Raw genomic sequence first — 27,209 nt, 5'->3', positions numbered from 1 at the left:
GCTGCGCTGTTTTTCTCGCAGTCTTTCCATTGAAATACACAATAGACAGGTTTGCCTGAAGACTGAAGTGGTTGTGCATATGTATAGCTCATTATAGCTGAAAACGTACAACTAGTTACCAGAAAAACAACTCAACTGGTTAAACTTGTTAGACTGATGGCCATTCTGTATTTTTTAACATTTTAGATCGCAACCACTGATTATTTTGATATTGCTAATTACTCATTTGAAATTTATTAATTTTTCTTTACTTGCAATTCTGAGAAAAAAAGTCAGAATTGTGATATACAAAGTCACAAAAGTAATTAATTTATTTTTATTCCATGGCAGAACCAGGCTTACATGTTAAACTGGTCAAAAGTGGCAGTAAAGTCTTTTACATTGTTACAACTAAATTTAGTTCAATTGAATGCTGTTCTTTTGAACTTCCTAATGAACCCTGAAAAAAGTTTCACGACTTCCACAAACATTTAAAGCAGCATACTGTTATCGATTATGATCAAAAGCCCTCTACAAATACGCGTTTCATTAAAATCCAAATACCGAAGAATTCCTTGAATTTTTTGAAGGCGACACTATCGCCCCTTTTAGTCCTGAGGTTTGTTACTTCCAACACAGCAATGTACAGCGGGACCTTGTTTGCAATGATTTGCCAGCTCAGTCACATCTATCTTTGCATACTTGGAATGAAAATATTTTTGGCTTTAGTTGAATGAACAAAGATAATGTTACAAAACACAGCATTCCATTCTCAGAGCATTGCTGCCGTCTACCATCTGTTTAGTGCACTCAAAGCACACTTCACAATAAAATGGTTTCACTTATCTCAAATACTGGCTTTTGAGTAATACACATACAAGAACCAGACCGCTACAGATTGTTTTGTAACACATTTTGAGCGAGATGATGGTAAAGTTTCGCCCCCACCTTCAGGTGTAAGCGTGCAGGAAGTAGTGCACCGTTTGTTCTCCTAAGAGGGGGTGGACATACCTACAAAAAGTGAGTGTGCAAATGGAAGCGAGGTCCTCGAGTGAAAGTGCAAATGAGCAGATGCATTTCAGCTATACCGAGAAAGGTTACTCTCGCTCTCTCAATCACCCTGTGGAATAGTGGGTGGTGAATCTTTTACTCTATTTTACTCTATATATGTATCCCGGAGTGACTCACTGAGATTGACTCAATCCACCTGTAAGAGATGACGGATGGAAAGAGAGTTAAAGGCTGGAGGAGGTGGAGGAAGATGAGGGTGGAATCAAAGGGCAAAAACTGGAGCCAACATCTCGTGTTTGGATGCTCAGAAGATGCAATGCATCCCACCGCCAAAATCCACAGCTGTCAGACCCTTGCCGTCAGAATGAAGTGCAGGAGATGTATGTGTCCACGGATGGATCATTTGCTGAGATATACTCTCGTGTTGACAGAAGGATTAGAGGTTCTCGGGAGGATACCGACTGAGAGACAATGCTCTGGGAACATTCCAGAGATCCATCACCTGCTTTCTGGGCACCTGTGAACTCACCGCACTGAGACGTGCCAGCAATGGGACCACAGCTAAAAACATTCGGCTCGCTGAGAAACATGCATCATATATGTAACGCTGGCGCTTGAAAGAAATACCACCAACATCATCGGTCCCAAGGCCTGCACAACATACACAGCATACCAAATAAAAACCACCAGAAGAAAGACAGAAAGAAAGAATGAGAACGAAAGTGATAAAATAGACTGTGTACAGTTATTCAGCTACAACAATTCACTCGAGAATGTCTGACATGTTGGCAGCTTGTCAATAATATGATTACTAGTTTCTCTAGGCGTTTTCTGAAGACTGGGTCTAGACGAAAAACATTCAGTCCTCCCAATATCACACTAAACTGGCGAAAGCTGTGATGAAGAAAATGAAAGAGTAAAATCAAACGAATGTTTTGCACTTTTAAACGAAAATGTGAGTGCGTTTGCCTTTTGCCAGGAGTCTTCTAGTTGCTTGCTGCTATGTGATTGCTAAGATCCTCTGGAGTGGTGTTTAACACAGTTGCTAGGGTGTTCTAAATGATTACCAGGGTGTTCTGTGTGGTTGCTAAAGCTTTTCCAGGGGGTTGGTGAGGTGTTCTGAATGTTTTAGTGCAATGCTATCATGTGGTGTTCTAGGTGGTTGTTAGGTAGTCAGTAAGTTGTTTTGGGTGGTTGCAAAGGTATTGCTGAAGTGTTTAAAACAGTCTTATGCTGTGTGCACACCAAACACAAAGCGAATATTCTGCTCTAGATTACTCGCAGGATGTTTTTTGTGTCACTTGTGCGAATAAAATCTTAGCATAATGCTTTCCTCCGAGTTTCTGATACAAACAAAAGTGAACGTGCCAATAAGTTCTTCGCTGATTGGCTTGCGTGACAACGCGTCATGTGAATTTCCACTCGAGTTGCAATTTTTCAACTTGTTCGGAAGATGTGCATTGCATTGACTTTTTATGAATACATGAATCCACACAGACAGACCAGAGGCTAACCAGTGACATTATGAGGATTGAATGCAACGCTGTCTGATTACCTCATGTCTCTTTCACTGAGAAAACAGTACAGTACAAAGCGTGTAATATTATAAAATAATAAAATAATAATAGCCCAGTTCATAGACAGGGCTTAACCTATGCCAGGATCAGGCCATAGCTCAATTAAAGGGGGCATAACACACAGTTTCACCCAATCTTATGTTAATCTTGAGTACCTATAGAGTAGAACCGCATCCTTCATATCAGTTTTATCATATTTACAAAAGAAAGATACAGCTTTACGATTCTCTCTGAATACAGCCAAGCTCCTGGAGATGACTGATGAGATTTATGCCTTTTCAGTTACCATCTGCAGTTCTAAATTATGACCGGGATCTTTTATAGCGGGGACTGCTCCATCTTTCAGTATCAAACGATGTGCAAATCCAGCATCGAACTGGGCCTCATTTATAAAACGTTCGTCAACAAACACATTTGAAAAACCCTGGTAAAGGAAACTGCATCATCTACTGGTTATATAATGCTGGGTTCTTCGGGAAGCTGAGCATGGTTATCTTTGCCTTACAACCAAAACCACACTTCTTTAGAGACATTGAGTCCAGTGCAGCAGTGCAGCCAAATGAAGCACTTTGATGGGCGCACTCTTGCTCCTGCCCTGGTCGATGTTTGAGCGGGCGCGTTCTTTTGGGAGAAATGCCTATACAAGGAGTTCCACCCTTCAGGACATCATGAAGAGCCATGATCGAAACAAAAAAAAAAACTTTTTCGAAACTTGTAACAAACCCGGAAGATCCATCTGTTTACACTGAGGACAACTAAAGTACTTCTATGCAAGTATTACAGAAGGGTCAAATGCTCACTGATGCTTCAGAAGGAAACACGATGCATTAATAGCCGGGGGGTGAAAACTTTTTGAATTTGAAGATCAACGTAAACATACATTTATGTTTCCCAAAAGAAAAAAGTATCTTACGTAGGTTCTGAAGGGCAGTACCAAATGAAAAAATTATATTTACGCAAAACAAGAAAAATGTACACATCTTCATTCTGTTCAGAAGTTTACACCCCTGGCTCTTAATGCATTGTTTTTTTTTTTTTACTTCTGGAGCATCAGTGGCATTTGATTCTTCTGTAATAGTCACATATGAGACCCTTAGTTGTCCTCAATTTGAAAAGATGGATCTCAAAATCATACAGTCATTGGTTCAAATACACAAAAATGCTAAAAAACCAACAAATTTCTGAGACCTAAAGATTTTTTTCTGAACAAAAAACAGCTGTGGATTATTCAGGTAAGAACACAGTATTAAGAAAGTGTATGTAAACTTCTCAATCATTTTTATAAATTCAACTATTTTCTTTTATGGACTATATGTAAACATATTTTATGTGAAATATCTTATTCATATCAGTACTAAATAAACAATAACATGCATTTTGTATGATCCCTCTTATTTTGGTCAAATAATGAACATTTTGCAGATTCTGCAAGGTGTATGTAAACTTTTGACTTCAACTGTATATGTGGTACACCAGAAATGTTCTGCTGGGTACCAATGTTGACCTGTATAGGACAAAGGCATTTACTTGACCAAAAGATGACCCAAACACATTTAAACGCTTACTTGACTGCAGCAAAAATGAATGGAACCATCCCGTATTGGACCCCCAAAATCTAAGTATGAACAACAATATCAGTAATGTCTGGCTTAGCAAGAAGCACTGATAATTAAAAGCTTACAAAAATGCAAATAGATGCAGCGCAAATCAAACACAGAGATTTACGGCACGGTAATGTTGGCAAAAGTGGGAGATCACAAAACGCAAACAATCGTTAAGTCACCAACATCTGTTCTGCAAAGAACAATAACAAGATCATTAAAGCGGGCTGTCACGGGATCTCTCGCACACGACTCGGGGAGCATGTTTCATTATTCACACTAAGAACAAACCCTGTCACATTCAGCGAGCGGAGCGACACAAGACCCCCTGTCGGAAACAGATCAGCATTAACAAACCTCCCGTAAAGTGCGAGCGACACAATCAGGGCTGTGCGTGTTCACCTGATTGTCTGATAACAGCATCAGCTGAGCAGGATCAAATGACATATGTGTTTTCATGTGGCTCAGCCTAAGATAACACAGTATTCGAGTGGGCTGTTTTCATATTTAACAAGAAGAACGGTCAAAGGCGGAAATGTAAATATCAGTCTCTTAAGAGTATGCGGCGCGCTCGTCAGCGTGCACGTATCCGAACGCAACACTCTCGCTGTGCAAATTACTTTCATAAAGTGATTTTACCAGCGGCAGTACTTGTTGTTTCAGCTCTGTGGTTTCCATGGAGACTAAGGAACAGCAGGAAAAGGAGAACCTCTTGTCACGCTCGAGCCCAAACTCCGTCCCTAATGCTTGTTTCCAAGCCTGCCTCTCTCTGGTAACAACATCCCTTGAGCAGACAGACACATATAGACAGACAGACCGACCGCCCCCTCCGGCCACCCGTGTTAATGTGCTTTGGGCTTTTTTTCTGTCAAAGAATCTCGAATGCCTGCTAAAAGCCAGCTCTGAGCGTTGGCAACTTGGCAAGCCGCTTTAAAACCCCCAGGGCTTGTTCGAAATGTACCTTGCGACGGCCTCAGTAGGTTTGCTCCCGTATCGCGTGGGCCGGCGCTCCAAGTGACTTCTCTCTCTCTCCCCTCGATGTATTCTGTGATTTTACTTTATCAAACAATATTGGGCATTAATATTCAGCGCGGTGAGAAGCATAGAAGTGCATGCAAATCAAATCCTGTCAAGGGGATTATTGCTTTGCTCAAAGCTACGGCTGACATATTCGCGATGTACGCCATGCAGCGCCATGCCGCGCCGTTCCTCCTGGGCAGGAGGTACGGTTTTGCGTCAATTAAAACCAAAACGGTGGCTATATTAATCTAAGGTCAATGAGAGAGGCCTGTAGATTTATCACTGTTACTGCTGACAGAGTTGTTTGCTATAACAAATGTTTGCAATTACGATTACTTCGCAGTGAAGCGTGGAAGAGCGCTTCGACTCTAATTACAGATAAGAGACGAGAGATCAGGTCCACAAATGGTGACCAGGGTAATTGTCATGCATATCGGTGCAGTCTACCATGGCAGCACAAGACACTTGGTACCTGCAAACTTATTTCCCTTAATGATTTGGAAATATTTTAAAACAATGGACCTCAGAGTCTCGCTTGTTTTGCATACTGATAGACCTGAGCTTAAAGGGACAGTCCACCCAGAACAAAAAGTTTATGTGAAATGCAAATTATATGTGACCCTGGTCATTCAGTCAGTTTTCTGGAATGAATAAGCTTTCCATTGATGTATGATTTGTTAGGATAGGACGATATTTAGTTAAGATACACTCTTTTTAAAATAAAGGTGCTTTAAAAGGTTCTTCACAGTGATGCCATAGAAGAACCATTCACTTAAAGGTTCTTTAAAGAACCATCTCATTACCTTTTTATAATCTGAAGAACCTTCTTTCGTCACAAAGAACCTTTTATGAAACAGATTTTTTTTTCAGATATTAAAGATTCTTTATGGAATCATTTAGACAAAAAGGTTCTTCTATATGGCATCGTGAAGCACCTTTATTTCTAAATTTGGAATCTAAGGGTGCAAAAAAAAAAAAAAAAAGAAATATTGAGAAAATCCCCTTTAAAGTTGTCCAAATGAATTTCTTAGCCATCCATATTACTAATAAAAAATAAGTTTTGATATATTTATGGTAGGAGATTTACAAACTATCTTAATGATTTTTGGCATAAGAAAAAACAATAATTTTACGATAATAATTTCTACAAATATACCCATACTACTTCAGACTGGTTTTGTGGTCCAGGGTCACATATTTTCAGGGTTTTTAATATTCAGATAGATGTTATATATTATATCTTGACAGAAGAAAGAAAGTCAAATAGGTTTGAGCGTTATTACATCAAAGCTTCTAATTAAATGTTATTTAAAAAAAACGTGTGAACTGAATGCTAAATTTGGACTGTGAATTTTATCATTTCTGCTCTTAGTAAATGTGTTTCAACAAATGTAATCAAGTCATAGTTTCCCATTGGTACAAAAATGTCTGTTTCAAATAAAAGCTGTTCTTTTGAACTTTCTCTTTTTCTCTGAAAAACATGTATCACAAAATCCACAAAAATAATAACTGCACAACTGTCTGCAACATTAATAACATTAATAACCAAATTAGCATATTAGAATGATTTCTGAAGGACCGTGTGACACAAACCTGGAGTAATGATGCTGAAAATTTAGCTATGCCATCACAGAAATTAATTATGTTTTAACATACAGTCTAAACCAGAAATTATTCAGACACCAGATATAACTTTTGACACCTTTTTACTAATGGGTGCAGGACACTATAGTGCATTTATGTAAGTGAGGATAGCAAAATAAAGTAAACTGTGACATATTATACTACCCAAACATTTATCATACAGTGGACTACAAGTAAAACTAAAAATTTAGGACCACTCTGACACTTTGACCTGACCATGTTTTGTTACATAGCTTTCTATCAAAGTTATCTGACATTATCAAGATGAATTTGTTTAATAGTTTAACTTGAGTTCTTGTCATATTTTATTACCATTTCCCAAACTATAGCGAATAAACTGTGACAATGTGAGAAATTTTGAAGGTGTCTGAATTAATTTTGGTTTGACTGTAATTCATTGTGATTAATATCAAGGTGAATTAGTTCTGACACATTTTAACTCTGAGTTCTTGTCATATTTAATTACAATTTTCTAAACTATAGTGAATAAACGGATAATGTGAGAAATGTTGAAGGTGTCTGAATAAATTTTCAAAAACAGTTATTTTAAATTGCAATAATATTGTACAATGTTACTGTTTTTACTGTAGTTTTAAACAAATAGATGTGGAACCAAATAAATAAGTAATTAAGAAACCAATAAATATGCCTTTTTACTTTCTCAACATACATATGACTCTATTAAAAAAAAAAAAAAAAAACTTGTTCTCCTCTCTTTCTTGATCTTCCCCTTCTAGCCTGCACTCTTCTAACAACGCCTTATATATTGTATTTTTGAGCACTTCCTTTGTTGATCTGCCTCCTTAGGATGAATCACTTGTTGTATTCCCAATTGTAAGTCGCTTTGGATAAAAGCGTCTGCTAAATGAATAAATGTAAATATGAGCCAGCATTTTATGACTATTTCGATTTCAAGTTTAAGTATTTAAGGTATAACAACTGTGCAACTGAGAGACTGAAGAGTATGAATCATAATTAAGATCTATTCTGTCTCATGAAGGCAAGTGTAGCAAGCCGAAGAGCATTCCTTCTTTCAACACTCAACTATCAGATTCCTCTGACAGAAAGTGGAAACGGTGAGAGAGAAAGAGAGAGAGAGCGAGAGAGATAGAGCATCAAAACCGCCTTTGCTCACTGGGGATGATGCTCAAATACAGTGCTTAAATATTTAATTACATATATACCAATTTAAGAAACCCTGATTATGCAAATGCCTCCACAATGAGAGACATTATATCCTGAAATCGAATGATGTAGAACCTGCTTTGAAACATTATTTTGGGTATGTGGAATGTTGTGCATGTTTAAATATATCTGTGTGGGCATAAACACTTCTAAAAATGGTAGTAGTGGGTGATGAAGAACATTCTGGATGAAAAACAAAACCAGCTTTCGATGAGTATTCTGTACTGAACAACTGAGGAGATCAGAAGTCATGTACTACGCCTCCACACACTGTGGAAAAAAATCATGATGCACTTGTTTGAAAAAAAAAAAAAAAAAAAATTACCACAGGGGAAAATGAACAAATTATCAAATTCACTTCCGGAACAAAAATTAACAGATAATATACTCACCCCCTTGTCATCCAAGATGTTCATGTCATTTTTTCTTCAGTCGTACAGAAATTATGTTTAAGGAAACATTTCCTTCATTTTTCCCCATATAATGCCCCGAGTTTGAACTTCCAAAATGCAGTTTAAATCGCGATCCCAGCTGAGGAAGAAGGGTCTTATCTAGAGAAACGATTGGTTATTTTCTACAATTTTTTTTTTTACAATTTATATACATTTCAACCTCTAACGTTTGTCTTGTCTAGCTCTGCGTGAACTCTGTGTATTCCTGTTCATGACAGTTAGAGTATGTTGAAAATCTCATTTTTTTTTCTTAAACTTCAAAATCGTCTACATCGCTGTTTTACCTTTTTTTTGTTACGGCATTTGACCTTTTTTTGCATGTTCACTTTGTAAACACTGGGTCGATACTTCTGCAGCGATGTAGTGTGATTTTGAAGTTGGAGAAGAAAATGCGATGTGAGTTTTTCAACATACCCTAACTGTCATGAACCAGAATACACAAGAGTTCAGGCAGAGCTAGAGAAGATGAGTGTTTGAGGTTAAAAAGTACATAAATTGTACATTTTTTTTTAGAAAATAACTGATCGTTTTGCTAGATAAGACCCTGCATTTTGGAAGTTTCCAAATCTGGGAGGAGAAATCTTGAAATGTTTTCCTCAAAAAACACAATTTCTTTACAACTAAAGAAAGAAAGACATGAACATCTTGGATGACAAGATAAAATAAAATAAAATAAAATAAAATAAAATAATGTTCATTAGTTGTTTTGAGGAAAAATTGTTTTTGATTTTCTGTGTCAACTGACATTAAACCACAAATGCTCTTAAATTATAAAGGATGTGATTTCTGTGCCGCTAACGGCACCCATCACCCCAGACTCATGCCATGCTAAGCTGGGATACTTAAACAAACAGCACAATGTTTTGATATATCCACAGAGCCACAGTGTTTACTCTTTTTGGTCAAATCACCCCATAAATGGCTTACTTACAGTCTCTGCACATTAAAATGGGGCATAAAAAAGTATTTGGATATAAAAAGAAAAAAAAAAAACATTTAAAAAAACAAGTCACTCTATTAGTGCAACCGAGCTGAAAGCTTAACGAAGCTGCTAAAGTTCTGGCAAAAGACTGAGCCCCCCAGGTCTTCTCCACGGGGGGCTTCGGGAGACTGGCAGACAGCCGCACAGCGACCATCAACAGCAATTTCAAGCCTTCGTTCCCCACAGACATGCTTGATTATTCCAAGTCGCACTCCTCTGGAATGTGACACTGCATTAGTACTTCATCGAACGAGATGCTCCTGAGAGAGGCTTTCCATCGCGCTCGTATCAATGAGCTTTTGAAGGAGCCCGATCGCTCACGAACACCCACACGTCAGTGGTGGAGCGTGTAAGCCGCAATGTCACGCTACGAGGGCGATCAGCATGGGTTCGGAGCGGGTAGGTGTGAATATGACATGAACAAATTCTGGATCAAATACGTTTTGGATAAAACTAAATCAAGTGTGTTAGAAAAGAGAGAATTCAGTGCCCTCAACCAAAGACAAAACTATTAATAGAGACTTGTGGTCATACTGTAAGTCGCCAGGTATTATAATATCAAATGTCTGATTGTAGTTATTGCAATCAGTTAAGAGAAGTTAACGACAGTCTAAGGTGACACGCTCTATTAGCGTTGGCACAAACTTAACCCACATAAACAAACAATGGTGCTGACAGGATCTCTTACATAAATCCAGAGCACAGTTGTATTTCAAAGCTCAGTTCCCCCTGGCAAAGCGAATAAATCACAAGCTTTCAACTACATATCTGGTTTGAAGGCAGGTCCATTCTGACACAGGATTTCACAGAAAAAGAAGCAGATGAATCGATGCTGTAAACCCTACTCACCTAAGAGCATGGTTGCGTTTAGGGCGCAGCTGGTGAGGGTTTCGCTGCCGGTCAAGCTCAGTGATGAAGCACTCGTGCAAGAGCAGTCCGTGCAGTACAGCGCTGACAGAAAGAGACTACACTCTGAACGCGTGCTGCTCTCAGCTGAGACGAAGTGGAGAGAGAGAGAGAGAGAGAGAGAGGAGAGAGAGAAAAGAGAGAGAGAGTCTACCCAGAGACGGAGTCGGCAGATGCGGCTCCCACAGTCCCTCTTAGCGTGGAGAAAAAGGAAAAATCTGGGTCGCTGCGCTGTGGATGTGGCATGAGAAGCTGTGTAAAATCAGCAGAGCAGCTGATCAGACGGGGTTTTAGCCGATCTGCTTTGGAAATCACGCACCTGGCTGTGATTCAGCTCGGAGGAATCTGGTTCTCGTAAATCAGGGGCAACCCCAGGCTCACTTTTGTGAGCGCTGGAACACAGACTGGTCACTCAAAACGTATAGAAAGAGTCTGCGTTGGATGAAATGTTAAGGAAAATGTCCTTTATGAAAGTAAGGTGTGGTGTGCACTAAGAAATCGAGAAATATTCAATGTACATGGCAAGAGAAATTATTATTATTATTTTTTCACTTTTTTCTACCTAATCTCATGATGGAAATATACCTGTGGGAACTTTTCGCATGACGTGAAATATGTACCAATAACCAGTACATAACACTGCAGTTTCCAACTGAAATTGAGTGGTAAAACAGCAAGCACTTGTAATCACTTTTGTATACAGTTATGATTACAGCTCTATATGTTTTGTTTTCCAGATGTAACAAGCTTGCTCAGTAGCTCAGCCAGCACGGAATTAGATTTGGGATGTGGAATCCTTAGGTACACTCAATAAACAATAAATGTTCTTTATTGGCATCAATGGTTCTATGAAGAACCTTGAACATCCATGGAACCTTTTAAATGCAGAAAAGGTTCTTTATAGTCGAAAAAGGTTCTTTAGATTTTTTTAAGGTGCCATAGAATGGAAAGCTGTGTTTAGCATAGTTGAGTGATAACAGTTCAGTACATGGACATGATGGTACGTATTTCACGTCTTGCGAAAAAAAGTGCCACAGGTACGTTTTCATCATGAGATCAGGTTGACTTTTTTTAGTCTGAATTGAATGTGAAGATGAAAAATATACATGCCTGTCTATTGAAAGGTCGTCATGGGTTGAAATAATAAACAATCATACAGTGTGACCAATGCAAGCAGATTCATTAACAAATTACTTTTATGAGTCACACATACTCATACTCATTCAGAAAGTTACTGGTTTGAATTGGTGTGACGAATTCTTTACTGAATCACAGCAGTTACTGACAGACAAAAAAACAACAACAACAAAAAAAAAACCCGTAAAAACTATAATATTGTCAAATTTTACTACAATAAAAAAAAATATCTATTTTATTATATTTTAAAGTATTTTTTATTCCGAAGATGGTAAAGCTGAATTTTCAGCATTATTACTCCAGTCTTCACGATCACACGATCCTTCAAAAATAATTGTAATATGCTAATTTGTTGCTCTCAAAATATTTCCAGTTAACAGTTGCTATTTTTGTGGAATTTGTTTCAAACATTTATTTGAAACAGACTTTTTGTAACAAAAAGTTCAAGTCTTTGCTGTTACTTCTGATCAATTTTGTCACATGGCTGATTAAAAATATTAATTTCTTTAAAAAAATAAAATAAAATAAAACATACTGTCCCTAAACAATTAAAAGGGATAGTTCACCCAAAAGTGCAGCACTACATGGTTGATGGTACTCTTGCGAATGTGTGTTGAAGACTGAGACAGAATTGATGAAATTGTTGAATAAAGTTGCTGTTTTTATTTGTGCACAAAAGTATTCTCAAAGCTTCAAAAGATTACAGTTGAACCACTGATGTCACATGGACTATTTTATCAATGTCATTACTACCTTTCTGGGCCTTAAACATGTCAGTTGTGTTGCCATCTACACAGGATCAGAAAGCTCTCGGATTTCATCAAAAATATCTTAATTTCTGTTCTGAAGATGAACGAAGGTCTTACGGGTTTGCAACGACAAGAGAGTGAGTAATTAATGACAGAATTTTCATTTTTGGATGAACTATCCCTTTAATCAGTAATATATGGAATTATGGTACTTCGCAAAAAGACTGCTTATAAATATACATGCTATCAGATTTTATTAAGACACATATTGTGGCAGACCACCTGTCCTCTGTGTCCAAAAGAAAACCAGCAACCTTGACAAAGTACAGAGCTGGTAAATACGATCACACAACAGAAACCTCTGAACAGAGAATCGCACGTCAGCCACCGAGAAAAGCGACAGCACCTACAATGAAAACAAAACAAAATCGTGACTGAGCTGCAACCATGTGCCGCATGTGCGGAGAAATCATAATGCGATTCTGTCACAGCAGACCCAGCGTGTGCAAATACGCCAGGAGTGCTAACGAAACCAGATCCGCTCTCAGAGAAAACAAGCGACCACACAGTGACTTCATGAAGGAAGCGCTCCGAACGTGTATATATAAATACACAGGTGGAGAGGAGGTGCAAATCTGGGGGTGAAACATCTGCGAGTGGGCTTTTTTCAGGTCTCGAAAGCCCTTCATCTGGTATCGGGTTTCCCAGGGAACATTTTGAAAGAAATTAAACAGAATTCTCTCAGGATCAAGTTACTCTTCAGGCTCGCGATGAGTGCAAGACCTCACATTCATGAATACAACGGTTCATGCCATGTAAATCCGAGGGCTTACAAAGGAGAGACAGGCAATGGTTGCAGCTGAGGAAGGGTGGAGAACAAAAAAGGCAAAATGAGATTACATTCAACCACTCCTACTTGTTTTTGAAGTGCCTAGATCTGGCTTCGGACCTACAAGTTCGACCTGAATGGAAACTCATAATCGCCGTCCACTCGGACATACCAGAAGTATTATTTTAGTTTCTTAGATTAGGTTGCACACTTCATAAGAGTTACAGTGAGCTGACAAACCTGTGATAGCAGCAATTTCCATCTCCTTTTCAGCAGAAATCCACTTCGGAGAACAAGGGTTCGCACAACAACGCTTTGCAATTTCTTCCAATGGCACTGTCCCGATCATCACGACAAATATTCCAGGGTCCAGCCGGTGCCCGCGGAGTCTAGGAGGTTATGAGGGTTATCGCACCCTCCCCCCCGGAGGTGCGGATGTGATTTACAGGGACAGGGACAGCGGCATCTGTTTGCAGCATTTCAGCAACTGGAAGTTTGTCTCCTTCTCTGGTTACGGTGCTGGATAGAGAGGCCTTACAAGCGCTGATCACTTAGCGGACTGCCTCCATTACGTTCCGAAAACTACTCTAACCTTTCTCTGTTTACAACAACATGCAAAGCTAAGGGGGACCTATAAATATATCAAGCATATCAAGGATTCTTTCCACTGACAATACAATGCAGTCTTGAATTTAGAGTGTTGCGCCGTGTTTAAGGCGAAGTTTGCTTCTGGAACAAAAATAAATGACTTAACGGGATAAATAACTCAAAAATGATACATTTTGGTCATATTTTTATGCCTCATGCAGTTCCAAACCAACAAGCCTTTGCTTAATCTTCGATTAATACTAATATTTTTAATGAAACCTAAAGGTTTCTGTCACTCCATTGAAAATCAACATAATCAAAACTTGAAAGATACAAAAAGTTCATGAAGACTTTGTAAAACAAATCCATTCGAAGTGAGGGTTCTTGATTCATGTGAGACCATTTTACGATCTTCAAAATTTTGGTTACATGGACCATTAGAATACCTTGTCCATCATAAGTCTTGTGGAGATGGAAAGACATCTATCAGTACTACCAGTCAAAAGTTTTTGAACAGTAAGATTTTAATATCTCTTCTGCTCACCAAGCCTGCATTTGTTTGACCTAAAGTACAGCAAAAACATTAAAAAATCTGAAATATTTTTGATATTTAAAATGACTCTTTTCTATTTGAATATATTTTAAAATGTAATTTATTCCTGTGATTTCAGCTGAATTTTTAGCATCATGACTCCAGTCACATGATCCTTCAGAAATCATTCTTACGTTCTGATTTGCTGCTCAAAAAACTACTATTATTATTAAAAATATTATTATTATACTGAAAACAGCTGAGTAGCATTTTTTCAGGTTTCTTGGATGATTAGAAAGTTCAGAAGAACAGCATTCATCTGAAATAAAAATCTTTTATAAGATTATAAACGTCTTTATCATCACTTTTGGATAATTTAAAGCATCCCTGCTAAGTAAAAGTATTAATTTCTATAATTTCTTTCCCTTTCCAAGCTTTTGAATGGTATGGTGTATAATGTTACAAAAGCTTTTTGTTTCAGATAAATGCTGATCTTTGGATCTTTCTATTTATTAAAGAATCCTGTTTTAAATATTGATCATAACAATAATAATAATAAATGTTTCTTGAACAGCAAATCAGCATATTAGAATGATTTCTGAAGGATCATGTGACAACAAAGACTGGAGTAATGATGCAGAAAATGTAGCTTTGAACACAGGAATAAATTACATTTTAAAATATATTCAAGTAGAAATGTTACTGTTTTTCCTGTACTTTGGATCAAATAAATGCAGGTTTGGTGAGCAGAAGAGACTTCTTTATAAAACATTAAAAATCTTAGTGTTCAAAAACTTTTGACTGGTATTATAGAATTTATTAATATTTTGAACTAGTTTATTTTTTAGTTAAGTTTTTGTCATTTATTATTAGCTTTTACTTTTTACATTATTATTATTACTTAATTATTTACTTTTATTTCAGTTTTAATAATTTTAGCACTTCTTAAGTGAAAATTAGATCTAACTGATCTAACATTCATATTGTATTTTATTATTTCACTGAACAAAATGAGTTTTAGCTTTTATAGTTTTAGTTTTAAAAGTAGATATAAAAAGTAAAAAGAAGATAAAATACAAAATAAATCTATTTATTTACTTACTTTGGACCCCATTTTAACTGGCTTTTGCCCAGCCCACAATGTTGCTGACTTTACGGGGGACTATTACCCACCATCCCACGCGGCAAAGTATAGGATTGTGAGCGCTGAGGGTGCCATTAGGGACATTTTGTAAACTGCTCCATTTCACCTTGGTGCTGTCAAAGACATTCATTTGAGAACTGCTGCCCTAAGCGCTTGTTTGGCCTGTCGTCATTGTCTAGGATAATATAGCATGTGCGAACGGTCAGGAATCGAAGTAAATAATGGCTTCCTCTATAAGGATGCTGTCAGGCCTCAGAGCTGTAAATAACCTTTCTTCTGGACAATAGCGAGCGCAGAAGAAAAAGGCACAGAGCACCAGGCGGTTTGTGTCTTCCTACAGAGGAGTCAATTGCTTTAGATGGCCATGATCTGTTTTATAATATCCAGATTTCAGCTGCCTTTTCTCAAGGGACAGATCAATATGCTTTTTTAAAAAAAAAAACATATATCTTTGATATGCTTTTATTTTGCCTGGCTAGCCTTTTCCATCTCATTTCTCAGAAGTATGAGTATGAATGTTTTTTAACACGATGAAGAGAAACAGCAGCCGTAAAACAAAATTGTTACATTTAGTTTTTGTCTGAGCTTGCTGCTGACTGCTAGTGTCAAAGTCAAGGTCAATTTTATTTTTATGAAGTGTGTTCTCTTACTATTCATCTTACCTATACATCTAATCCTTCTGACTTGCTTGAATACTCACTTTAAGTAAACTGCAAACGGTTTAATTCAATGTGTTAACTGCTGTCTCTTTGTAATTGTTTGTAAAAAATTTATTAGCAATTTCTGAGTGAAAACATTTAAATATTAAAAGCTATTTAAGGAAAAGAGAGCTTAACTAACTTACACAGCATTTAATATTATGCAAGTTTATATGCAGCTGTAAGAGCTGTATTTCATTAAAGTGCCCCTATTATGCCTTTTCAAATATGATATTTCATGTAGTGTGTCATGTAGCTGTATGTGAACATAAACTATCTGCAAAGTTGTGACGCCGACAGTGCACTATAAATGAAGTTTTTGTCTAACAAAAAAAAGAGTCGGCTCACATTCGCCTAAACGAGTCGTCAGCAATTCGAATCTTTTTTCTGTAACGGCCACACGTCACGAGCTACACATTTGCGTAATGTCCGCCCACGTTCAATTTCGCGAACAACTTGCCCGCCCACAAACAGTAGGCCTACCATTTTCACGTGGATTAACGTTACATCATGTCAAGAAGACGCCCTGCGCTGTGAGAGTGAATTTGTTTTATACAGTATGCCCTTCCGAAAGATGAAACTACCAAGAATGAGTGGTTAACATTAATTTTTTCAACACCTCAGCAGTCCAATGCCAATCTTGTGTTGTGTTCGCGTCATTTTACTGATGACTGTTTTTCCAATCTTGGGGAGTAACGTTACAACGCGAGATTCACCAAACGCTTGGTTTTAAAAAATGGATCAGTGCCCAGTTTATTTGGACCGGCTTGCTCCTCTGAACTTCTACCTGTAAGTATGATTAATAATTGATGATTGTATTTTCTAGCGATCGTTCAAAATACGTCTTTGTGTACGTTATGGTGTGTAACAACCCCGCACATGTCTTGGTAAGCGGCTAACTTGCGTTTCTGTAGTTCTGTTGTTCAGCTGTGAGTGCAATGTAGTCTAAAAATTGTGATTGATGCAGCTTGACTGTCTGTCTGCCTTATTAGTTTAAGTAATGATAATGATAAACGATGGCTTAACGCAGTGTTATGGGTTGTACGTTACAGTGTTGAAGTTCACAACGTAGAGGTGTGCCCGGTTCGCTTACAAAAGCAAATTGCAAGCACTTTCCACAGTTATAATATGACACCCACTGAGAAACGTCCTGCTTGCAAAACAGTTTCTTGTCGATGTGCCACTTCAACCGTTTCATCGTCAGACTCCGGCTCGAATTGATAGGGTAAAATCGAGGCTATCTTTTCTATGCATTAACAGGTCTCCACAGCTGTCATTCAGTTATGCCAATGGGCGTTTCGTTTTGCGCTGAAGCGGTAGACCAATCCAAAAGGACTGCACCATCTGACCAATCACAGCAGTGAGGGCTCACTGAAAGGAGGGGTTTAGAGAGACTGATTCTTCGAACTGCTTCACACGAGTCGTTTACGAATCATTTAGAAACGGGGTAAAATTAAATCTAATTTTGGAGAAAACTAAAGTGTTTTTTGAACTTGCATACATGTAAACCTGTTTTAAGAGACTATTACAACAATATTAACTACCTTTAACATGGCATAATAGGGGCACTTTAAGATATCATTAGACTTGAGGGTGCCAGACCTTTACATGACTATGTTTAAAGTGTGGGTGGTGTACAACACAAACAAAGAGAGCCTGTGTGCTAATGAGCTGGATGAGGACGTGTAGGAGAGATCTCCAATTTGTTAATGCTTTAAAGGGCAGAGCAAAGATAAGAGGTTGGATTGAGTCAGTCACAGGAACATTAGTGTTAAATCGGGTACAGAGCGTATTGAGCCTTGAGAGGACGGCACACTGCGCAAGCTAATAGACTAAAACGTGGGTTGTAGCCGGCAGACGCCAGACAAGCACGACAAGGACAAACCTAGAAATTGAGTGGGATGACGAATACATGTTGTTTGAGCATTTTATGAGCTGACATGAAAACTAAAGGGTCGGTTCACCTAGAAATAGATTATGTCATTAGTTACAACACAAAGGGTTGCATGAAAATGTTACATAATGTTTTCCACAGAAAAAAGCATTAGATATGGGGATGAGTAAGTAATGACGTCCTCACATAAAAAGATGAAAATGATCAATATTGTCTGTCTAGATTTAATAGATCTTAACTGGATTTGAATGAACCAAATAGATCTTGCCTGAATAAGCCAATAAGAAAAATCTAATACAATTTTTAATCTTAAGTGTTTCCCACACAGCAATCTATGGAAGCCGTTTCTGCCACTTAAAAAAAAAAAAAAAAGTTAATTGTCTCACAACTATGACTTTTTTTCCTCGCAATTGCAAATTTACATTTCGCAATTCTGACTTTTTTCCTCAGAGTTGTGTGATATAAATTAACAATTGCAAGTTATAAAGTCAGAATTAACTTATATAAACTCACATTTCTGACTTTTTTTCTGACAGAAAAGTCAGAAATGTGACTTTATAACTCGCAATTGTTAGTTGTGAGTTATACAGTTTGTATCTCGCAATTCCGACTTTATTTCTCGCAATTGTGAGTTTATATCACACAAATCCAAGAAGAAAAAAAACTGTGACTTAACATCTTGCAATTATGACTTTATAACTTGCACATGTATGTTAGTTTGCAGTTTGACTTTTTTTTCTCAGAATTGTGAGATATAAACTTGCAATAGCGAGTTACAATGTCAAAATTGCAAGATATAAAGTCACTTTTCTTTTCTTTTCAAAATTAGGACTTTATAGCTCACAATTGGGAATTTAGATCACACATTTCTGAGAAAGAAGTCGGAATTGCTAGATACAAACTTGCATTTGCGAGTTTGTATCTCACAATTCTGACTTCTTTCTCAGAATTATGAAAAAAAAGAATTGATATCTTTACATCTTGCAATTATGACTTTATAACTTGCAAATGTGAGTTTGTATCGCGCAATCCTGACTTTGTTTCTCACAACTGTGAGTTTATATCAAACAAATATAGAAAAAAAATCTGAATTTTGACTTTATATCTCAATTCTGACTTTATAACTCGTAATTGTGAGTTTATCTCACACTTCTGAGAAGAATATCAGAATTGCAGGAAAGAAGTCAGAATTGCGAGATACATACTCCCAAATGTGAGTTTGTATCTCGCAGTTTGAACTTTATTTCTTGCAATTCTCACTTTTTTCCAGAATTGAGAAAAGTCAAAATTGTGACTTTATGTCTTGCAATTCTGACTTTATTTCCCGCTGTTGTGAGTTTATAATCACACAAATCTAAGAAAAAAAAAATACTTTATATCTTGCAATTCTGACTTTATAACTCGTAATTGTGAGTTTATATCTCACGCTCCTGAGAAAAAAAAATCTGAATTGCAGGGAAAAAGTCAAATGTGAGTTTGTATCTCACAATTTCGACTTTATTTCTTGCAATTGTGAGTTTTTAATCAGACAAATCTGAAAAAAAAAGTCCGAAATGTGACTTTACATCTCGCAATTCTGACTTTATAACTCACGGTTGTGAGTTTATAGCTCATAATTCTGAGAGAAAAGTCAGAACTGCGTGTTTGTATCACTCAATCCAGAGAAAAAGTCAGAACTGTGAGAAAAGTCGCAATAACCTTTTATTTTTAATTCAGTGGCAGAAATGGGTTTCCATTGCAATCAGCTTCAATGGAGAGCAATGGAAATTTTGCTCTCCATTGAAATTTGAAAGTCTTTGCTTCTCATTTTTTTTCTACTGAGAAAAAGAGGCCTGAACTCTCATGTGCCTTTCAACAATGTCTCAAAAAGTCAAATCAAGTCAACTATTTTCCACCAAATTTATCCAAGAGCAAATGATCTGAGTTTTATAATTCACATTCATTTTATGGCTTATTGTACAGAAAGAACTGTTTGTTTGGATTTGTTTTTTATTTCCCCTAAAGCAATTTAGAATAAACATCTGAAACATAGAGGAACATCTGAGCAAAGTAAAGATCATGTTCCATAAAGATATTTTAAAGTTCCTACAATAAATATATCAAAACTTAATTTTTGATTAGTAATATGCATTTCTAAGAACTTCATTTGGACCAGTTTAAAGGCAATTTCAAAACACTGAACCTTAAGTCTGGTCCAGGTTCACATGTGCACTAAAGAATGATGCACATTAAAACCAAGCAAATAAATAATTTCAGTTATGATTTCATGTCAGCCGTCTGAGGTGGTTCTCATTAAAAGAACAGCTGAAGAGAGCCAAGGTAAAACTCACACCGCCCTTTGAGTCAGCAAACTAGCAAAATCAGAGGCGATCCGTTGCCTGACATGTCTCGCGTCTGGAACACACAGGGAAAACCCTTCAGGCCTTCCGATTTCACACAGTTCAGAATTAAACAATATTTTACCGCTTTCTCCCCCGGCATTAGATCAGAATGACAACCACTACAAAGATTCCACTTCTAGAAGTTCACATTTTCCCAATTTGAAGATTTATCCCCTACCGTCTTCACGGTCTTGGACACATCGCACGCTGGGAATCTCTGCAGCCGGGACGCAAATATTTCACTCAGCATGGCTGGCTGCTTCCACCAGATCGTAAATCAAATAAGCTCACGAGACAATATAAAATCTGCTTAAGAGTCCAAATGAAAGATGTTAGACACATTGCACTAATGAACTCCGGTGCGGATTGCGTACCTCAACGGGAGAGCCCAAATCCCGGGATCACTCGGTGCTGTCGCTGGCTCTAACAGGATTCTTCTGCACATTAGACATCAAAACACGTTGGAATGTGGACTGCCTGTTCTGTCTCAAACCCGGTCCGCTTTAATTTCTTTCGGCCCTCCCCTCGGGCCTGTCCCTCTAGCTATCTTTATCTCTCACTATCCAGTTCTCTTGACCCCTCCTGAATCTTTCAGAGTCCTTCACCTCCCTTTGTTTCTCCTTAAACGTCTTTATTTTAGGACTTCCGAGGAGAACCTTATCAAAGCCAGGGCCAATCTTGCTGTGAGAGCTCCTTCTCATGCCAGTCGAGTGCTGATTGAATTACCGCCCGGGGACTGGTTGTTTGTCATCGCCATTTGAGCTGCAGCCCCACGGTGACTGGAATGATCACTCGTGTCAGGTGCGGCACAACTGCTTAATCCTGCTGTGATTTCTTCAGGCTGGGGCCGAGGTGAAATACAATCCCAATCGTGCCCCTCAGGCTGTGGAAACACGGGGCATGAGAATAGAAAAGGCAATCTGCGGAGTTGCTGTGGCTGTCTGATACTGTACAATCTTACTTCTAGGCTATCGATTAATATAATTCTTCATTTTTGTGCAGGATTTTGGTGTTCACTGACATTTAAAGGGGTCATATCATGCATTTTTAATCATTAACTATTTCCCTTTGAGGTAAACTTAGGCCTTGACCACACTAATACGTTTTTTAGTTTGAAAATGCATCTTTTTCTCTCGAATTTGTCCTTTGTCCTCCACACTGAAAACTTTGATGTAGTTTGTGATGTAGTGTGGATGGAGGCTTTTGTTTAGTCGTGAAACATTTTGTCTACAGTTGAGGTCGAAAGTTTGCATACACCTTGCAGAATCTGCAAAATGTTATTTATTTGACCAAAATAAGAGGGATCATAGAAAATGCATGTTGTTTTTTATTTAGTACTGAACTGAATAAGATATTTCACATAAAAGACTTTTACATATAGTCCACAAGAGAAATAATCATAGAATGTATCAAAATTACCCTGTTCAAAAGTATACATTTTTTATTTTTTTTTATACTGTGTTGTTTCCTGGAGAATACACACATTTTTTTTTTTTTTGGGTTGTTGTTAAGTGATAGTTGTTCCTGAGTCCCTTGTTTGTCCTGAACAGTTAAACTGCCCACTGTTCTTCAGAAAAATCTTTCAGGTCTCACAAATTCTTTGGTTTTTCAGCATTTTTGTGTATTTGAACCCTTTCCCATAATGACGTATGATTTTGAGATCTATCTTTTCACACTGAGGACAACTGAGGGACTCATATGCAACTATTACAGAAGGTTCAAACGCTCACTGATGCGACAAAAGGAAAAAAACTATGCATTAAGAGCTGGGGGTGAAAACTTTTGTACAGAATGAAGATGTGTACATGTTTCTTATTTTGCCTAAATAACATATTGTTTTCATTTAGTACTGCCCTTCAGGAGCTACATAAGATACTTGCATGTTTCCAAGAAGACGAAAAAAGTTAAAAGTTAGTTTTCAACCCCTTCTTAATGCATTTCCTTCTTGAGGCATCAGTGAGCATTTGAACAACACACAGTATTAAGAATCAAGTGAATGTAAACTTTTAAAACGGGTCACTTTTATATTTCATTTTTAACATCTTTTGGGTGAAATATCTTATTCAGGTCAAGACTAAATAAAAAAATAACATGCATTTTGTACGATCCCTCTAATTTCGGTAAAATAATGAACATTTTGCAGATTCGGCATGGTGAATGTAAACTTTTGACCCCAACTGTAAATAAATAAATAAAATCTCTTGTTATTGTACAGTAGTTATAGCGAAGCCTTGATAAATTGGTCTGCCTCTTAAATAAATAAATAAATAAAAACATACAATTTTTGTCTTTTTCTTTAGTTTAGTTGAACAATTTTTCATCCATTTTCTAAAGCTTAGCACGAAACAAACTGCTTGTTTTATATTTAAACACACTGTTTGCATGTGAATTGAGGACTGCTATAAGAGAGCAGGTTTGTTCCAACAGCCTCATCTTTCAATATCATCCTCTTCAAAGCCCAAATTACACGGTAAAAGACCTCCACTACAGTCTTTGATGGAATGTGCCGTTCAAACTGTTCAGGTCAGACATGAAATTACCAGGCATCCTGTTAAACTTCAGTTGCAAAATATATGAAAAAATGCCAGGTGCTAAAGTCAAGTAGGCTATAACACATTGTCTACAGTTTTACTTATCTATATCAGAGAAACTACATCTATTTCCTATGTATTACATCAACACGAGTGAGCGGGGTAAAGTATCCGATTTTTTTTTTTTCAGCTGTGGAGAAAGTTTTGAAGTCTGAAAGTTTCGAAGTCTGAAAGTTTCAGTATGTTTTCGTAGTACAATGAACTCTTTTATCTCAAAAGATCAAGGGAAATTTGATCCCTCATGAAATGACCCCTTTAATAGATTCCCATCTCATTGCTGCGCTTCACATTAAATTATTTGTGATGCTTTGAAAATAACGACTTGCTTCAATTCAAGTATATTTGTATTCATACCGAATACTACCAGTCAAAATCTGAATGAGGTTAAGGGAAATCTTCAAGTTCAATATAAGTTAAGCTTTATTGACAGCATCTGTGGCATACACTAATAATCAACAGACTGGGGTCAGAGAGTTTTCTCTAAAAGTCTATTATGGTCACCAAGGCTAAATTTATTTGATCAAATTCGGTAAAAATAAATAAATAAAATATACCTGCAAGCAGCAATTATGGGGCCGAGCACACCAAAACAGAAAATGAGGAGCTAAGCATGGCGCACCAGACCAACTGCAACAATGAGCAAAGGAAGCCATTTTAAGATGATTTTAGTCAAAATGACAGAACAGTAATGGCTTATCACTTTTAACCACAAGGTGGCACTGTCTCAAAACGTTTTGAGTATTTTCACGTCATGGTTTTGATGTTTTTTTTGTAATGGTACACCAATGCATTGGTAAAAATTTAGTATTTAATATAATAATACTCTATTGTAGTCAATGACAGTTTCATGTTTTTTCATTTTTAGTGTGTCCTTAGAGTGTGGCCATACATATGTGTGTCAAATTTGGTGAAAATATCTCGTTTTGTTTTAGAGTTATAGACATTTTTATATATGAGAAGAGAAAAAAAATGACAGATGGCTGACTTTGTTTGCATTTTTTTGCCACTTACTATCAAAATTTTGGCAATTGGGCATTAGCGTATAGCCAGCATGCTATGTTTTTGAATTTCCTATGGTGGTTTCGTGTCGATAGGAGTAACAATTTCTGAGATACTGGCAAATGTTACTAGAAAATATTTTATTTGAGGTGGTGCTGGCTCGAAAGTTCTCAGGCTCCTTCAGGGGATCGTGCCGGTGCTGATGACCCATACCAAGTTTTGTAACAATATGTTAATGTGCTCGTAAAACATAGCATTTTACTACAAAATTCAAAATGACTGACACCCAAAATGGCAAACATGGGAAAATTGGTTGAAAAATGGTTTGACTAAACCATTCAGAAGTTATAAGCTAAAATAGCCATTATTCGTATCTCCTGACCACTAGGTGGCACTGTGCCGAAACTGTGCAGGTAGCCTCAGGTCATGCTTATTATAACACAAACCAAGTTTGGTCTCAATACGCCAGACCTTTGCAGAGATACAGCCTCACATCCATTTTTGCATGTTTTTCGTAGACTTCGTTAATGCGCGTTATTCGAGAATGGTTTGACTAATCAACTTGAATTCCACAACTACTTGCTAGCATGGTCTGAAGATGATCTGAGCCAATTTTGGTGAAAATCAGACAAACCGTCTTGGACGAGTTCGAAAAAGGTTTTACAAACTATTAAAAATAGAAAGAAAAAAAAACGAAACCTTATGATTTTTGAATTTTGGACTCGACTCGACAAGGATCCCGAGAAAAAAAAGAATTTTGATTCTGTGCCTTACAGTTCAAAAGTTATTAGCATAAACACGAGTGAAAATTTGGACAAGTGGTGGCGCTAGAGAGTTTGAGTTAGAGACTCCAAACTAGTGATGGTTAATGATGAGACTGTTCTACATCAGTGTGCCAAATTTCATAACTTTCCCGCAAGTGGTTCTATGGGCTGCCATAGAATAAAGAGCGGAAGAAGAAACGTAAGAGGAAGAAGAAGAAGAAGAAATGGAACACCAATGGATACAATAGGTGCCTACGCACTTTCTGTGCTTGGCCCCTAATAAACAAAAAACCTGCGGACTGAGAAATTATTTGAGTAGCAAACAGAGCTTGACTTGTATTACACCCGGAACGTTCCTTCAAAAGCGGAAAACTGAATCATACTGCTCTAATAGTGTACACATTTGAAGCTTTTGAAGTGCGAATATCAAATACATTTAAACGCCTCGCTACATCAGCGTAGCCGTGCACCGGAGGCCTGCTGGGAAATTCTCTGAAGAACAGTAGCTACAGGCCCCTATTGTTACACCACTAAAACACCTCAAAGAGTGAATGGTGCTCGACTCACCGCAATTTACCCATCTGACTGCTTTTAATTATGCTTGTAGAGTTAACTTATTCAATAATTGGCTCTCAAAAATGTCAGTCTACCCCAGCTGCTACCCAGAGGCTTCTCAGGGAGAATTCCTTCTTGTGTTGGAAGGGCGACGGCATCACACCATCAGAGGAAGCTCATCAAAAATAGATTAGAGGGGCTTCATATCAAGTCTTTCCCAAATAAAGGCTCAAATACGCCTTGAAGAGTCTGGCACGGTGATTCCCTTAGTGCAGAACCATGTCTTATTCCGCCATGCCAGTTTCAGAAATTAGGTTGCAACTCTCAGGGGAATTTGCATACACTTATCTTCTCTCACAAGCATGAGGAACCAGTAATGAGTGGCGTATGTGGCCAATCATAGTCGGAAGGCCAGTCACAGTCAAGGATTTACCTTCTGCTACTTCATTGCACAATGGACAGGCCAAGCTGTCGTTTTCCATCTGGACTTTGCTTCTGCTGAAGCTTCCAGCGAGATGTCCTTCAAGCTAATTCTTTTTTCTTACAAACACTAAATTCCTGTACACTCCTTAGGCTAGACCCCTGCTGGGGGGGTTCTGTAATGGCCACCACTGACAAGTTAAAATTTACAGATTTTTTTTTATAGAGGAAGAAGTCCTGGTGTCGTTTGGTTTCCTGATTTGTGTCCTCTTTGTTCTTAAGAGCCAACAGCTAAATCACATCCTTAAAGGGACACTTAGTGAAACATTCTCAGCGTTAGATGAGCTCTGCGTCAGAATGAATTAGTCTGGCAATGAAGACAAGAGTAGGCCGCTTTAGAAGTTCCAAGTACAATCACTGGGCCGACCTACAAAGGACTTCCACTGACCTCTTATAAAACTACAGGTACATGCAATTCCCAGTTTTAAGGACCACAGAGCAATAAAGGCTAAATTGCAAGCTGTAATGAACAGGGAGCCCATGAAAAGAGCTAATAAAAGGAGTTCCCAATTTACAATAATGACGACAACATGATTTCCCAGAGACTCTACCAACGCAATCATGGCTTTCATGATTCAATGGTTGAATCAGTAAAGGGCTCAACAACAAGGTTTTTTGTTTGCTTAAAACTGTTTTTTTTTTTACCTTTTTAAAAAACACATTTTCACATAGTAATAAAATAAAATTAATACATACACTACAGTCAAAAATCAAAAACGTCTCTTCTGCTCACTAAGCCTGCATTTATTTGATCCAAAGTACAGCAAAAACACATTTTGAAATATTTTTACTTTGTAAAATAACTGTTTTCTATTTGAATATATTTTAAAATGTAATTTATTCCTGTGATTTCAAGGTAGAATTTTTAGAATCATTACTCCAGTCACATGATCCTTCAGAAATCATTCTAATATTCTGATTCACTGCTCAAAAACAGGTTTCTCTGATGAATGGAAAGAATCTATCCATCCATCCATCCATCCATCCATCCACCCATCCAAGGTTTCAAATAAGTTTTTGGAGAATAAAATGTCAAAATTTGGTTGAAATAATGTTACATTGTCACTCAGTGTAACACAATATTTATGTAAAAATTCAAACAAACAAAAACATAAATTCTAAATGCTTATTCTGACTTACATTTTAGAATTTCCCCTTTAGAATAAGGAAGCATATTCAATTTTATTGTGTTTTAAATGGGTAAAAAATTCTGACAAATGGGCAAAACCTAGGATTTTTATATTTGAGAATTATAGCTAAAAATTGAGAATTATAGCTAAAAAGAATTATAACTAATTAGTATTTGGGGTGAAAGTTTTAATATATCATAAATGGATTTTTGTTGTAAAAATGCCAAAAATATAAAATATTTATTTTTTGCTGAGAAAAACAAAAACAAAAATGTAATTAAATTTAAACAGAACTTTTATTTTTTTATGCTTAAACCGGTTTTTGCTTTTTTGTTTATATATACTGTATGTACATATACTGTGTGTGTGTATGTGTGTGTA

General features: G+C 37.2%; 1 protein-coding gene across 4 annotated transcripts in view; it reads right to left on the bottom strand.

The window, feature by feature from the left end:
• Window positions 1-27,209, bottom strand: part of znf385b (zinc finger protein 385B) — a 207,142-nt gene that overhangs the window by 86,585 nt on the left and 93,348 nt on the right. Inside the window, exon 1 of one of the 4 annotated variants that reach the window (XM_073846166.1) lies at window positions 10,301-10,459. The exons of the other annotated variants lie outside the window; for them this stretch is intronic. Within the exon in view, the coding sequence (XP_073702267.1) occupies window positions 10,301-10,310 (10 nt within the window). The 5' untranslated portion in view covers window positions 10,311-10,459. Of the gene's footprint in view, window positions 1-10,300; window positions 10,460-27,209 lie in introns of those variants that run through there. 4 annotated transcript variants of the gene reach the window in all.

Source organism: Garra rufa, chromosome 8 (genome assembly GCF_049309525.1).
Source record: "Garra rufa chromosome 8, GarRuf1.0, whole genome shotgun sequence".
Taxonomy (NCBI): Eukaryota; Metazoa; Chordata; class Actinopteri; order Cypriniformes; family Cyprinidae; genus Garra; species Garra rufa.
Note: the sequence above shows the minus strand (reverse complement) of the source record. Positions and strands in the feature narration are given on the sequence as shown.